This window comes from Mandrillus leucophaeus, unplaced genomic scaffold, assembly GCF_000951045.1.
Source record: "Mandrillus leucophaeus isolate KB7577 unplaced genomic scaffold, Mleu.le_1.0 Scaffold763, whole genome shotgun sequence".
Lineage (NCBI taxonomy): Eukaryota > Metazoa > Chordata > Mammalia > Primates > Cercopithecidae > Mandrillus > Mandrillus leucophaeus.
Window position 1 is genome coordinate 1,092,124 of NW_012108286.1, and position 13,637 is coordinate 1,105,760.

The 13,637-nt window shown below is 35.7% G+C and overlaps 1 protein-coding gene across 2 annotated transcripts in view; it reads left to right on the top strand.

Annotated features, from left to right (window-relative positions):
• Positions 1-12,332, top strand: part of UNC80 (unc-80 homolog (C. elegans)) — a 251,121-nt gene extending 238,789 nt beyond the window's left edge. For both annotated transcript variants that reach the window (XM_011966529.1, XM_011966530.1), the window contains 4 exons: positions 5,221-5,302; positions 6,386-6,497; positions 7,138-7,337; positions 8,402-12,332. In XM_011966529.1, the coding sequence (XP_011821919.1) occupies positions 5,221-5,302; positions 6,386-6,497; positions 7,138-7,337; positions 8,402-8,668 (661 nt within the window). In that variant the 3' untranslated portion in view covers positions 8,669-12,332. The remainder of the gene's footprint in view (positions 1-5,220; positions 5,303-6,385; positions 6,498-7,137; positions 7,338-8,401) is intronic.
• The last annotated feature ends 1,305 nt before the right edge of the window (positions 12,333-13,637 follow it).

Sequence of the window (13,637 nt, forward strand, 5' to 3'; positions counted from 1 at the left end):
TCATGAACTTCCTTTAAGCTGCAGACTCTTAAAATCCTGAAGTAGTAAGGCATTAACCACGTAATTACACTTAGCATACACTCCAACACTGAGGACCTAAAATACACCCAAAGTAGTCCCAATGAAAATCTGGCCTTAAAGCTTAGAGAATATCAGGAAAATAATAAACTCTGCTGCTCCCATCCTCTTATAACATTTTACCAAACTTGCATGAGAATTTGCTTTTGAAAGTACATTTGTTTTAGACAAAAGGGGTAAGTTGGATGGAGTGGACTAAATGAGGAAGAGACCAAGATAACCTGATGAATAGGTGGAAATCAATAAAAATTTTCCATACCTTTCGAAAATTACTTCTAGGATTTTTTTTTAAATGTGCCAACTGGTTTCTTTTAGAGTCATCCCCAGAAATAGCCTATTAGAAACACTATGCTCTGCAGAAAAGATTCTTTGTATTGGAAATTAATAAACTGAAATAATATTCCATGGGAGAATTCTCTTCTCTAGAGAGTGTTGCTCTTAGGGATATAGAAATTCATTGTAGATGTTCCTTCTCTGTCTCTACCATGAAACATATACACATATCCATGGACATGTTTTCTCTCCAGAAGAATAGAGACATACAGAGGCTATTCAAGAACTTACGGGCAGATGTTTACAGCAAAGAATTAGATTTTGGTTAGACATGTTAGAACATTTTGAAAGGCAGGAATTGACAGTCAACTCTTAATTTAAAAAAAAAAGGTTATAATGCTATTTGATTTTGCAAGGATACTTTTAATCACAGTGAAAAATAAAAACGTTTGAACAAGACTATATAGTCTAGGTGAAAAGAAAGAAAAATAACCTCTGTAGCGGAACCCATCTCATGATTATACACACTTTCGAAGCATAAAAACTTGGCAAGAACTCTTAAAGTACAAAAAAACAAAACAAACAAACAAAAAAAACTTTTTAAGTAGCTGAGAATTAATGACTAAGAAAATGTGTTGTGATACACAGATATCTACTTTGCCATTGCTAAATCAGTTGTCACAGTATATCTAAGATCCAGATTATTCCCTCTTTCAATGTGGTTTTAGCCTGTAATCTCTAAATTATGTGGCACTTAAGATATAGTTTCTCAGATGTTGCTGAGGTTAAGTAAATTTTAAACAATAATCTTTTATTGAGAAAAGGGGGAGTAGGATTTATTTTACTGTGTATTTCCCTGCTCTCTACAGATGCCTTATCGCTCCTATGAAGTGCTGGCTTCATGCATTCCTGTCACAAGGCAATCACTCAGGGTAAACGATGATGCTGCATGTCTTTTGTGCCACCTCTAAATTTCTCTAACCATGTTAAAATTGAAACCAAAAGCACAGATAAAAGCAATGAAAATATGAATTCACTTTTCCATGTGCTGGTCTCACCTAGTGCTTCTACTTAAATTTTTAATTTGTGGGAAATATATTTCAATCTATAATTTTTTTATAATTTTGAAATGAGTGATATGAATTTTTATTGCATTAGTGAATGGCCCTTGTTTACCTATCCTTTCTACCTTATTTATAAAGTGCATCCTTTATAAAGGATAAAGTGTATATAGTGCATAAAAGATACACTTTATAAAATATATCCTTTATGCACTATATACCTCCATAGTATTAGGTATATATTCCATTAGGAGAAGCATACATATTTATATACTGCAATCCAGGGCATTATACTGATATAGGAGAGAAGAGGTCATCTATGTCAGAATTGTCTTCCTAGCATTCTCTGAATTTCCCTAGCTTATGAGTTACTTCCTTACATTTCAAAAAAGATGCTTTTGGTTTTTGTAGATAATATTGGTCACAACAGTTCTGCTGAACCCCAGTTGCATTTACTTCTCTAAGACCTAGATTATATGGTTTGCCATAGTGATATTTTTCATTGGCTCAAAAATATAAGAGATTATTTACTCCTAAATATATTGTAAGATGTTAGCTTCAATTTAGAAAACTTTATTTGCTTATATCCTTATTGTTCCACCCTATTACATGGCCAAAACTGTGGAAATCAGTCATATCTCATTCCTAAGATTAAAAATTTTAGGAAACCTGGCTGGGTACCATGGCTTATGCCTGTAATTCCATCACTTTGGGAGGCCGAGGAAGGCAGATTGCTTGAGGCCAGGAGTTTGAGACCAGCCTGGGCAACATGGTGAAGCCCTGTCTCTACTAAAAATACCAAAAAAAAAAAAAAAAAAAAATTAGGTGTGGTAGCACACGTCTGTAATCTCAGCCTCTTAGGAGGCTGAGGCATGAGAATTGTTTGAATGCAGGAGGTGGAGGATGCAGTGAGCCAAGATAGTGCCACTGCACTCCAGCCTACGCAACAGAGCAAGACTCTGTCTCAAAAAAAAAAAAAAAAAATTAGAAAACCAGTTTTCTCTGTTGGACAGTTTTAAGAAGTTGTCCCACTAGTCTGACATATTTCGACAGATAGTCTCAACTTTTCAGAACATGAAATAAATATTTCACTTATCTGAAAGGATTCAGTTGTCTATTGGAGTATGATATTTTGTGACCATAAAATACAATATAATATTTTAAAATTTGATTATCAAATATAACATTGTATTTCCCTAAAGGGAAAAATAATTTTGATTACTGCAGTTGTAGTAGGTAGGAACTATGATGGGACTGTTTCAAACAATTTAAATAAAAACTGGACATAACATAGAGAGGTGCTTAGTGAAAACCCCTTAGTCTTCTGGTTCATTCTAGTATTGCACATCTTATAGTCATACATCACAAATCCTGCAGATGACTGAAATATTACATGATGTGGAGAGAAGCTAAATTGAAACTTTTTATATGCAACTTCAATTTGATATAAACCCCAGAAAAAGAAACATGATCTGTATAAATTATCATTGTGAACTTTTTTGGATGCTTATTCCTAACTGTACAGAGTTAAGCCAGCCTTCAGTATTCCAAATATAAACATGTTAGCAATCACATTTTTAGAGTGAGTATAATTCATAAGCTGGGATATTTCCAAGGATATATTTTGTAATTTCATCTTTGATGGGTGCATTCCATGATGAAATGCTATATCATTTACGGAACAGCTAAATACTAAAGCTATAAACTTGATGCATCTCTTAGATATAAGCCTCTCTATCCATAGAGAAAATTTCAGTGCTTATGATCCTCTCCTGGAATAATCATCATGAAATTACCATTATGTTTTGACATTTAACACTCCCTAAGTAACGTGAATTTCTTTTCTTTTCTTACACCATTTTTTCTCACAATCACAGATTCCTGAATAAAAATGAGACAAGTGGACTGCCTCGATTTCATTTTCTCTGCCCTATTATTTTCAAAACATTTTATTACCTGCTTCCTTTTAGTATTCTAGAAGCAATAAACTCATTACAACATCAAATGTAAAACAAGAAAGCATGCTATGTACATCACTTTTCATGTTCACACCATTGTACATCAACTAACTTCTTTTCTCTACCTTAATGGGAGGTAGTTGGTAAGTATTAACCTCCTCTTAATGGCCAAGGGAACTGAGGTAACATTTAGATGTCAATGAAGAATCCATTCCAATGAAAGCTTTGCTTAGTATTAGGAGAAACTTGTTTCTACTTTTGTGCATACGGTTATTGAATACTCTTTCCAACTTAACAGACATGTTAACATGTATAATTAATAAGGAGATGTCATTTCAAACATGCCAGCAACTTAGTCTGGATTGCTTATCAGAATTTATTGCATTGTTCCTTTGGGGTAATTTTCTATCTTCATGGAAAGGTCATATCTGTTTCAACGTTATATATGTATAAGGATAATGCACATTGATCTTTTTGAAGTTGACATTCAGGAGAACAAGAAAGTTTAAAAAGCACCTGTTTTGGTACCCTTTATGAATTTTGTTATGGTGAACCCCAAACGGTGTAATTACATCCTTATTTCATAAAAACTGTGATAAACCCTATTTGGGAATCACATTGATTTTTTAGTGGAAACGTAAGACTTTTAAAAAATAACAAATGTGACTGTGTCAACTTTGTGATGATTAACCAATTATTAACACAAAAGGGGAACATCTGATTGCCTGTCTTGCCACCAGTTTCTCTCCTTACTACTGCAGCTGGGTATTTAAGTAGCCCTTTAAAAAAAAAAAAAGGAAATGAACAGATATAGTCTTTCTTTTCCCTGGACAGTTGCTGACTCTGGATTCCTCTGTGGAATATTATACTCTTACGAACTATCTGTAGATGACTCTCCTTTTGCAAAGGCAAAGCAGAAATTAATTAACCATTAACCAAAGAATCACATTGGCATCATCCACAGAATTGTAATATTCTCTGGGGCACAGGATACTTCTTTTCTTCACCCCCACTCCCATTATAAATACCTTTTATACATGCATGCAGAATGAAAAACGACCATGGGCCCATGTCAGTATTTTCAGCTTCACCCAACACTAAATAGCAACTATTTCCAGTCATTTTTGCATACAAAAGACACACATACACAGTACATTTGGGGGGAGCAGGTTGTTGCTTTTATAAACTGCATGGTATGTTTGAGTGCAGTTACTCGATTTTAAAGCTCCTGAGTTGTAATGATAGCTTAACTATAGCTATACTTTGCCAGCCTTTTAAATCTAAAACCATGTTTTTAAAAAAATTATTTACCCATGTGACTATTCATTTACTCGGTAGTCACAGAGACTTCAGGCTGCAAACATGTGTTGAATGTGCCCCTTCACCCAAATAAATTCTGTGTCTGATGTGTTCGATATTTGTCCATCTTATTTTCATTTAAATTGAAATTTTAAAAAGGTGTTCCCATCCATGTGATAGAGTTGTTTGTGTGTGTTTGTCACCACCGTTTCCCTTCCCCTTGGAAAAAAAAATTGAGATTAGAATATGACATCTTATACCTTTTGGTGGCTTCCAAACCAGGGGTGTGATCAAACCAATGTTTTCTGAATGATAGATACGGCATCAGTGATTGAAAACAGAATCTCAATTTTGGCAGCTTGGGGCTACAGGCCTTGTCCTCCCTCCCAAACCTTTGAAAACGCCCATCCCAGGGACTCTCCCAACCATCCTTCAAAGATAATGGTATCTTTGAAGTGACTGTATCATACAAGTGGTTTTGGCTAACACCCACCAGAGGATGGTCTCCTGTACTCTCTCTGGGGTACACTAACACTGTTGATGCTTGGCAGGGTGGCAAGTATACAGAGTGAACCTGGTCAACAGAACCTCCTCGTTCAGCAGCCGCTGGGGAGGAAGAGGGGCCTGAGGCAGGTAAGTAGACCCTTAAAGCACAAGAGAACCATCCTACGAATTGGAAGCTCTGTGTGATTTTTAATGCCCATGTATATTAAGATATTTTGCTGCTGGGTGTGCCCGGAATCCCAGTTACTGGGGAGGCTAATGTGGGAGGATTGCTTGAGCCCAGGAGTTAGAGTCCAGCCTGGGCAACATAGTAAGACTCTGTCTCTTAAAAACTAACTAACTAAATAAAACAATGTATTTTTTAAAAAAATTTACATTTTGCATTCACCCTACCAAAAATAAGCAGCACAGAGCAACTTTAAAACGTGGTAAGTACTTAGGCAAGCCAAATGTTTCCATCTCCTCTTTTAGCTCTGAATGTTCTTACTAGCAAAGCTGATTATGTGGTAAAGTAAGTGGGGCTATAATTCTGTTTGTTCCTTACCCAGAAACCTTCTTTACCAGCCAAACTTACTGATAGAGGAAGATTTGTTATACAGTTGATTTAAGGCCTGTTTCTACGTAAAGGCAAAGAAAAACAAGTCCTTTCTCATTTCAAGGTTATTTAATTTAAAGCAAACTGAAGTAAAGATCATCTTTACAGATTATCTTAGATGGAGTTCTTTTACATCACTTGCTAAATAAAAATCTGAAAGCGGCTTATCACTGTTGCTTCCACAGGAGCACTGTTGCTTCCCATTATTGATTGAGGTACCAGGCACTTGGCCAGCATCTGAGGTTTTAAAAATAAACCTCCCCTTTGAAAGCATATGTTCAACTATAAGTTTTAAATGAGCAATGAGCAAAGGTTGATCAGTAAGCAATAGTTACTCATTTTGCATCCTAAAATTACTGAAATTCTCAGGTTTATGATCTAAATTGTGTTAGTCAATGTTCTTGGCATATATAAAGGAGTAATAATTGGGAGATGAACTAGCTAAAGGGGATGTCAGAAGAAAATACTTATAGTTAAATATGCAGAAATAAATTTATCAGCTATAAATGTAAGGAACAACCATAAGAATTCACAGAAACATATAAATAAAGAAACAAACAATTTCCTCCTAAGCCGTTAGACCCTCTTGCAAGTTTTATTCTGCCTATTCTCTTTAGCTAAGACGTCCTCTACTATCACGTCAGAAAACTCAGACTGAATCCAGAAATCGCCATGGGGCTCGGCTGTCAACCACTCGCAGGAGCATTCAACCTAAAACGAAGCCGTCTGGTAAGGCCTCCTGTGTCCCTTCTGACTATACCATTGACATGATGCCATGCAACTCAGCCAGGAAGGCTTACAAAAACCAAGCTGATGGAGATAAGCACACCTTTGGGGAGGTGCTAACATAAGGGAAGGAGTTTCCCAGAAAACTGTAGTGTCTTTTTTTCTTCTTGCCATCCCCAATCCCTGTCTCTACCCCAAGAACCTAGAAAAAATGAAAGAGCCCAAGGTAAACCACTAATACTGGGAAATTTGACTATAAAAGGATGTGATTTCTTTACTGAAGCCAAGAACTGGGCTTGCTATATATGTCATTGAAGGTAAAGCTATGATGAATAATAGGAACTTTTAAGTCCTTTTGGCTGCTGTTATGAGGAATGATCAACTTCAACTAATGCTCTATACAAATGTTATTTTAGGCCATTTATGTGAAAATGTTTTCTCTACCTAAGTCTTACTCTTTGTAAGAAGATAAAATCAAACATGCGCAAAATGTTCAAACATGCTCTCATTTATTAATAAACCAGCAATGTTTTTGTTTAAAAAAAAAAATCCCCAGGAAACACTGGTTACAATCAACTATTAAGCATTGGCAGTTCATTTCCACCAACTTCTCCCCAATTTACTGTTTCACTTCTACCTGCAGCGGATCAGAAACGATCTGTGACCTTCATTGAAGCTCAGCCAGAGCCACCAGCTGCCCCAACAGATGCACTTCCTGCAACAGGCCAACTACAGGGCTGCAGCCCAGCCCCATCTAGGAAACCAGAAGCAATGGACGAACCAGTCCTCACATCTTCTCCCGCCATAGTTGTTGCGGATCTCCACAGCCTGTCTCCCAAGCAGGTGAGGGCACTAGAGAAACAGGCAAGGCTTGCTCCCTGTGTACTTACTTCTAGCAGCCACTTGGATATGCACATTTATTCCATATAATTAAGTCCAGGTCTGCAATGCTTTGTTATCCAAACAGATACTGCTCCTGCCATCATGAAAGAGAAAATCTATATAAAGTATAGCCAGGAATATATCTACTTAAGATGGACCAAGGAAAGCCTTGGTATTTTTACTTATGAAAAACCTAAGAGAAAATGCTTTGCAGCCAAAACAGCTATTTACAACAGGTTTATACAGGTTGAGCATCCATAATACAAAAATCTGAAACCTGAAATGCTCCAAAATTTGAAACTTTTTAAGTGCTGATATAACATTCAAAGTTCATGTTCAAAGAAAATGCTTCTTGGAGCATTTTGGATTTCAGATTTTTGGATTAAGGATGCTCAACTAGGTAAGTATATAATGCAAATATTCCAAAATCAGAATCCAAAGCACTTGTGGTTCCAAGCATTTCAGATAAAGGATAGCTGAAAGATAGTTCAATTAAAAAAATAAAGTTACCAGTTTAGAGAAAGCCTTTAAATATAGAACCTCTATGTCCTATAAGATGAAAGGAACTTTTCGTTTTGATCTTTTTCCTCATTGTTTTGCTATTTTTCCCACTGATATTTTTCTTGTTTTGGTATATTTTTTCTTTTCATTTTTATAAATGAATTCTTAGACTTTTACCTTCTTCTCATGTGGTATTTAAGGAAAACTAAAGGGCAATGTTACTGTATATATTTGTATAGACTTTAATGGTTAAAAAACATTTTAACACTAAGCTTTATTATCTCATTTGATCCTCACAGTTTACAAGATAAGCAAGACAAAAAATTGTGTTCATGTTCCAGGTTCAAAAACTGAGGGTTAGAAAGTTGGAAGGGCTTACATAATATCCTACCTATTACAAAGGCTGGAACTGGGACTAGCCATCTGATTCCTTTTCCCATTACCACTAAACAACAACATTTTTTGATGTTCTTCTCTGGTACCCATCCTATCTTTCCATAATGTTATGATCCTTTCGATCACAGAGTGAGAACCTCCCCACTGAAGAAGGAGAAAAGAAGGAGGACACAGAAGCGCAAGGTGCTACTGCACACAGTCCACTCTCTACCCAACTCTCTGACCCTGATGACTTCACAGGCCTCGAGACATCCAGCCTCCTCCAGCATGGAGACACTGTCCTTCACATCAGTGAGGAAAATGGCATGGAGAACCCACTACTGTCTAGCCAGTTCACCTACACTCCCACTGAGCTGGGGAAAACGGATGCAGTCTTAGATGAGTCTCATGTTTAATTCTGTATCTTGTAAGCTCTGCAGGTATAGAGAAGACATGAAAGTGATCTTTCTACTACAAGTTCAATACTTTTGCTTGAAAAAGATTAATTACAAAATAGCACTTTACTTTTAATGGGTGGCACAAATCTGAATAGGTTTTGCTGCCAATATACATAATGTTTCATAAACATTTTAAAAGTCAATGGCTGAAAGGATTTAGTTGTGCAAAAATCATAAAACCAGGGAGGAATAAGGGGAAAGAGCCATTTCACTGTACATTGTTTATGATTCAAGAAGCCTTCAGCAGTTAAAAATATATACTATTCAGCACTGCTTTCAGAGAAATATTAATAATAGGATCTAAAAATAGAATGCAATTTTTTGAGATTACTCACATTATACATCTCATGCAAATATTTATTTTTATAGTTTTAAAAATATTAATTCAGGTTGGCTATATAAGTAGCAATTTACATTAAAAAAGTAAGAAAAACATTACTTTGGGGAGACTAAATAACAAATAAGCCTACAGCCATTTTTGTTTTGATTAACAATACAGCCATTTAGATGAAGGAAAAAAACTATATAGAGAGCTGTGGACTTTTAGATATTTATTTTTCAACTACCACTTTCATTGCATGTTGTAAATCAAAATGCAAATGGCATAAGATCATCCCATTTCATAATATATCACATTAGAATATTAGAGAATATTCTAGAAATCATCAGAAATAATTCTGAATTAAGAACCTGAACAGCCTATACAATTATAAAAACCAAATGTAAATATAATCACTTAAAAGAGATGGTATTCCTATTCCTAGCCCTGACTACATCAATATCAAGATTAGAAGATACTGGAAAATGTGATTAGTAATACTTTTCCTTACAGTATCCTGTGCCTGCCCTGGAGGGCATATTTTCAAATATTAAAGTTAGTGTTGTTAGAATCGGTTTAATAAAATAACATTTTCTTAATAGAAACAATATTCTTATGATACTTGGAACATCTAAGTTTATAAGGAAAAACATATAAAGTAAGCAATTTCTTCATAGACACCTCCAGTTTATATATTTTACAAATAGGCCTTTAACTTGAAGTTCAGTTACTTCAAGAAAAGTGTAACACTTAGAAGGCTTGTGAGGCCAACACCTAGTGTGTTACTGATCCTATAGCAGGGCTGTGCATCATGTGGTTCACAATTGAATTTCAAAATTTTAGCAGTTTACATTAGAAAACTGTTACCTAACAACTAAGCATATACAAACTCATATACATACTTAAATTGGTATGGTGGTGTATGTGTGCGTGCGTGTATGTGTTTTAGTCCTCAAGATGAAGTTAAATATAGACTTTGATTACCCTGCAATGAATTTAAAATACATTCTGTATGCTTAAACTTTGAGTGTGTTGGCTGTGAAATGTGTATGTATATAAAGAAGATACCTACTAAACCCACCTTAATCATAAAGGAAAATTATTTTTTGTTAGAATTGCTTATTAAATAGGCATTGTTTATATTGTGGTTTATAATTTCAAATATAATTTGGGGTTATGGTCCTATTCAGTAAGAGAATGAAAGATATCCATGAGTTAAAGATATAAGAACAAAACTAAAAATTTCAAATCTAACAATTCAGAAAATGGAGGCAGTAAATGACCTCTTTTATGTTTTACAATATTTTCATGTTATTTACAGTTAATGCTGAAATAATTCTCAAGTGCAGGAATATAAATGTTAAGTGGTTTTATGATTCCAAGCTGATATATTTCACCTGTTAAAAATTATGCTGCTCAATTAGCATTAGAGGCCTTATGTTTGGTAATTACAAGTGTCTGGGCTATTGTGCGTCTCTATGTATGTATGTGCTTTGTTCCAGTTTCTTGATTCAAATTATCTATGTATAATTGTATGAAATATTTAAATAGCAAAGAAGTCAAAGAAGATTGTTAAATATCCAACAAGAATCATAAATACCTTTATATGTATTTAAAAACTGTTGGGCTGTTTTGAACATGATTATGCTGGTCTGTCTGCCTTTTAGCCTGACTCCTTCACTCTTGTGTGTGGAAGTCTATTAGAAACTTTCAATAAGCTAAGCAATGTTGTATCTTGCAAAAAAGCCTCCACTCTGAGAAACAGGGCCTTACAGAGTAGGAATGTTTTCATACTGGGACTATTGAAATTTTGCAGATGTGTGCATCTGTTCCATTTAAGGTGCCCTTAAATGTGTTGAATGTAATGTGTTGAATGTTTATGTGTAATGGCTAAAGTATCTATATGTATGTGCATAAAACTGTCACAAGATGTATTCTCAGGAATACTGTTACCTGGAGTTTGAAAGGAATAACTATTAAAAAAAAAAGTTGGGGAAGATTAGAAAAAAGTTCAAGATAAATATTCAAAATATTATTAAGTACATGACTAAAAGCTAATTACTACATATGATAAATACAGTGTTGGTAATAGTAGATCATTTCTTTTAAGCCATGATGCTTAATGATATTTATCTTATTCAGAGGAAAAACAAAAAAGGTACCCACTTCCCATGTAGAAAAAATTAGACTCCACAAACAAGTTGCTTCTTCTGAAATTAACTTTTGAGAGACCTTGGAATAAACCATGTGTTATCCATGATAGTATGACTCAGATGCAATTAAAACAGTTTAAATCCTGGATATAGGATCTCCTATAGCAAAACATTTTACTTTCATTTTTCAGTATTTGCTGCTTTCTAGATTTCTATTAGATAAGCTATGTCATTTTTCTGAAAAAGAAACTGAGTTATTGAGTGCATTAAGACAAGGCACTTAGAACTACAGTGTCAAAATCAAAAGGCATAAATGGGCATGGCAGTGCTGGTGGAAAAATCTGTGGTACTAGTGATCTGGTTAGGGCTTGTTGCACAGGCTGGGAGTAACTGGTTTGCTCTTTCAAGCCTCCAAGAGTACCTTAAACAAGGTGATAGCTCCTCTCTTCTTTAGCATTATATTCCTTTAGTCAACAAAGAACTTTCTCCACTCTGCTGCCCACCTCTGAGAGTATCTAAGATGAGAATACAGGGAAGAAAGGGTCATAAATGAATAGAATTATAGTCAAAAACATGAATTAAATATCCTTCCTCAAGTTATAAAGGATACTTTAATAGAACAGTCTCCAGAATTTGCTGCTATCACACCAAGTCATGCTGTTGCCCTATGACCTCACTCTTCCAATTCCATGACCTTGTCTTGCTAGGGGGTAAAAAGTCCCATTTCTTTTACTTTAGTGGGTTTCAACTGCAGCATTTCAGAAACAAGTTTTGGTTTGACACTCAGGAGAATAAAAACAAGTTGAGGGCAGAATGTATTTGGAAAAGCTTAAGACAAATTTACTTATATTATTTTATGATCATTTAGGATTACAGATCAATTTACCTCCATAAATCTTTGAATAGTCACTGTGACCACAGGATGAAAATCCTGCATTAGCCATTTTATAGGTTAAAACAAAAGATTGACTACACAGCCGACTTCCCTCAGATAACTATAAAGTCTATTATGAACATTGAATGACCAAAGAACATGGAAAAAATACATATGAATAAATACTGAAATGTTTATGAAAGATATTTATGAAAGATATTAAGACTTCTGTGTTTAGGTATGCACATATAATAAAATACATCTAAAAACATTTAAGATGCCTGTTTCATTTCTTAATGTAGGGAATAGGTTGACTCATTCAGGAAGATGTTCATTTTGGATCCCTGGGGTGTGCCTTTGTTAATGCCTTGCTGTCCATCCTCAATCTCCCCAGTCTGGCCTGAGGTCACGACCATACAGTTAGACACCTCCAATACACTCCCTGTCACCCCTCCCAACAAACTGAGCTCTACTCATGCTTTCCAAATCTACCTTTCAAAATAAAAATAAACTTCTCTGCCCAGGCTTTGACCTACTGGAATAACTGGTAGATTTCCCAGTGGGATTGTTAAAGATCTGGTTGTCCTCACAATGTGGCCAGAAACACCACGTGGTCCAAGTTACCACTTCCGTCTTTTATACAAAGTGCTCTATTCTGACCCCTTAAGGATTGCTCTTGCTAAGTCCATTTTTTCCCCCTCATGTGGTTTTACTTCTGTCTCTTTTTCTGACTCTAGGCACATTTAGCATCAGGATACTCTTATCCATTTCTGAACTGTGAACAGCACACAAACCTATCACAATTTGTGAATGAGCACTGGAGAGGTGTAAGGGTCAAGGGAAAACTTCCCCTTCACCCTCCAAAGGTTTCCTGAACATCACTGACAAAAAGAAGTTTAACAGGATAAAAGGCATAACAACTTATTTGATCATAGTTTTACCTGACACTGGAGCCTTTAGAATGAAGACCCAAAGGTACAGGGGTGATTACCCATTTTTATACTTAGGTTCAACAAAGTATGGACAGCCATGTAGAAATACGATTGGACAAAATAGGCGATCTAATGCTAATAGTCTGACCCGGCCTTGGCCAGTCTAGTTTGGATTCCTGGCCTCTCTGTGCAGCATTCCCTTCTCCTGGATATGGGATAGAACCTTCTCTAGAAGAGGAGTTTTATAACCTACAATTGAAGTAGGTCAAATAATTTTTGGCCAGTTTTTACACAGAAAGGTGGAGGAAACCTAGAGTAATGCTTTTGGGTTTTATGGCTGGCTTCAAGAAAAGGGAGTTCTGGTTTCAATGACTCTTCTTAGGGAAGAGGGGCTCTAGTTTCTATGACCTGCCTCCTGGGAGAATGAGATTGAGGAGAAAGCAGGACATGAAGTCAGAGAAACACTGTTGCGTCTGAGGCCTTCACTTTGGACCATTATTTTCTGAGCCTCAACAGAGGGAAAAACAAAAAAGATAAGAAGGAGGAAGTGCAGAGGCAGAAAAAGAGGGTAATAATAACTACCATTTTGTACTGAGCACCAGGCATCCTGCTGGGCGCATTATCTGGCTTCACTCATTTAATACAACCC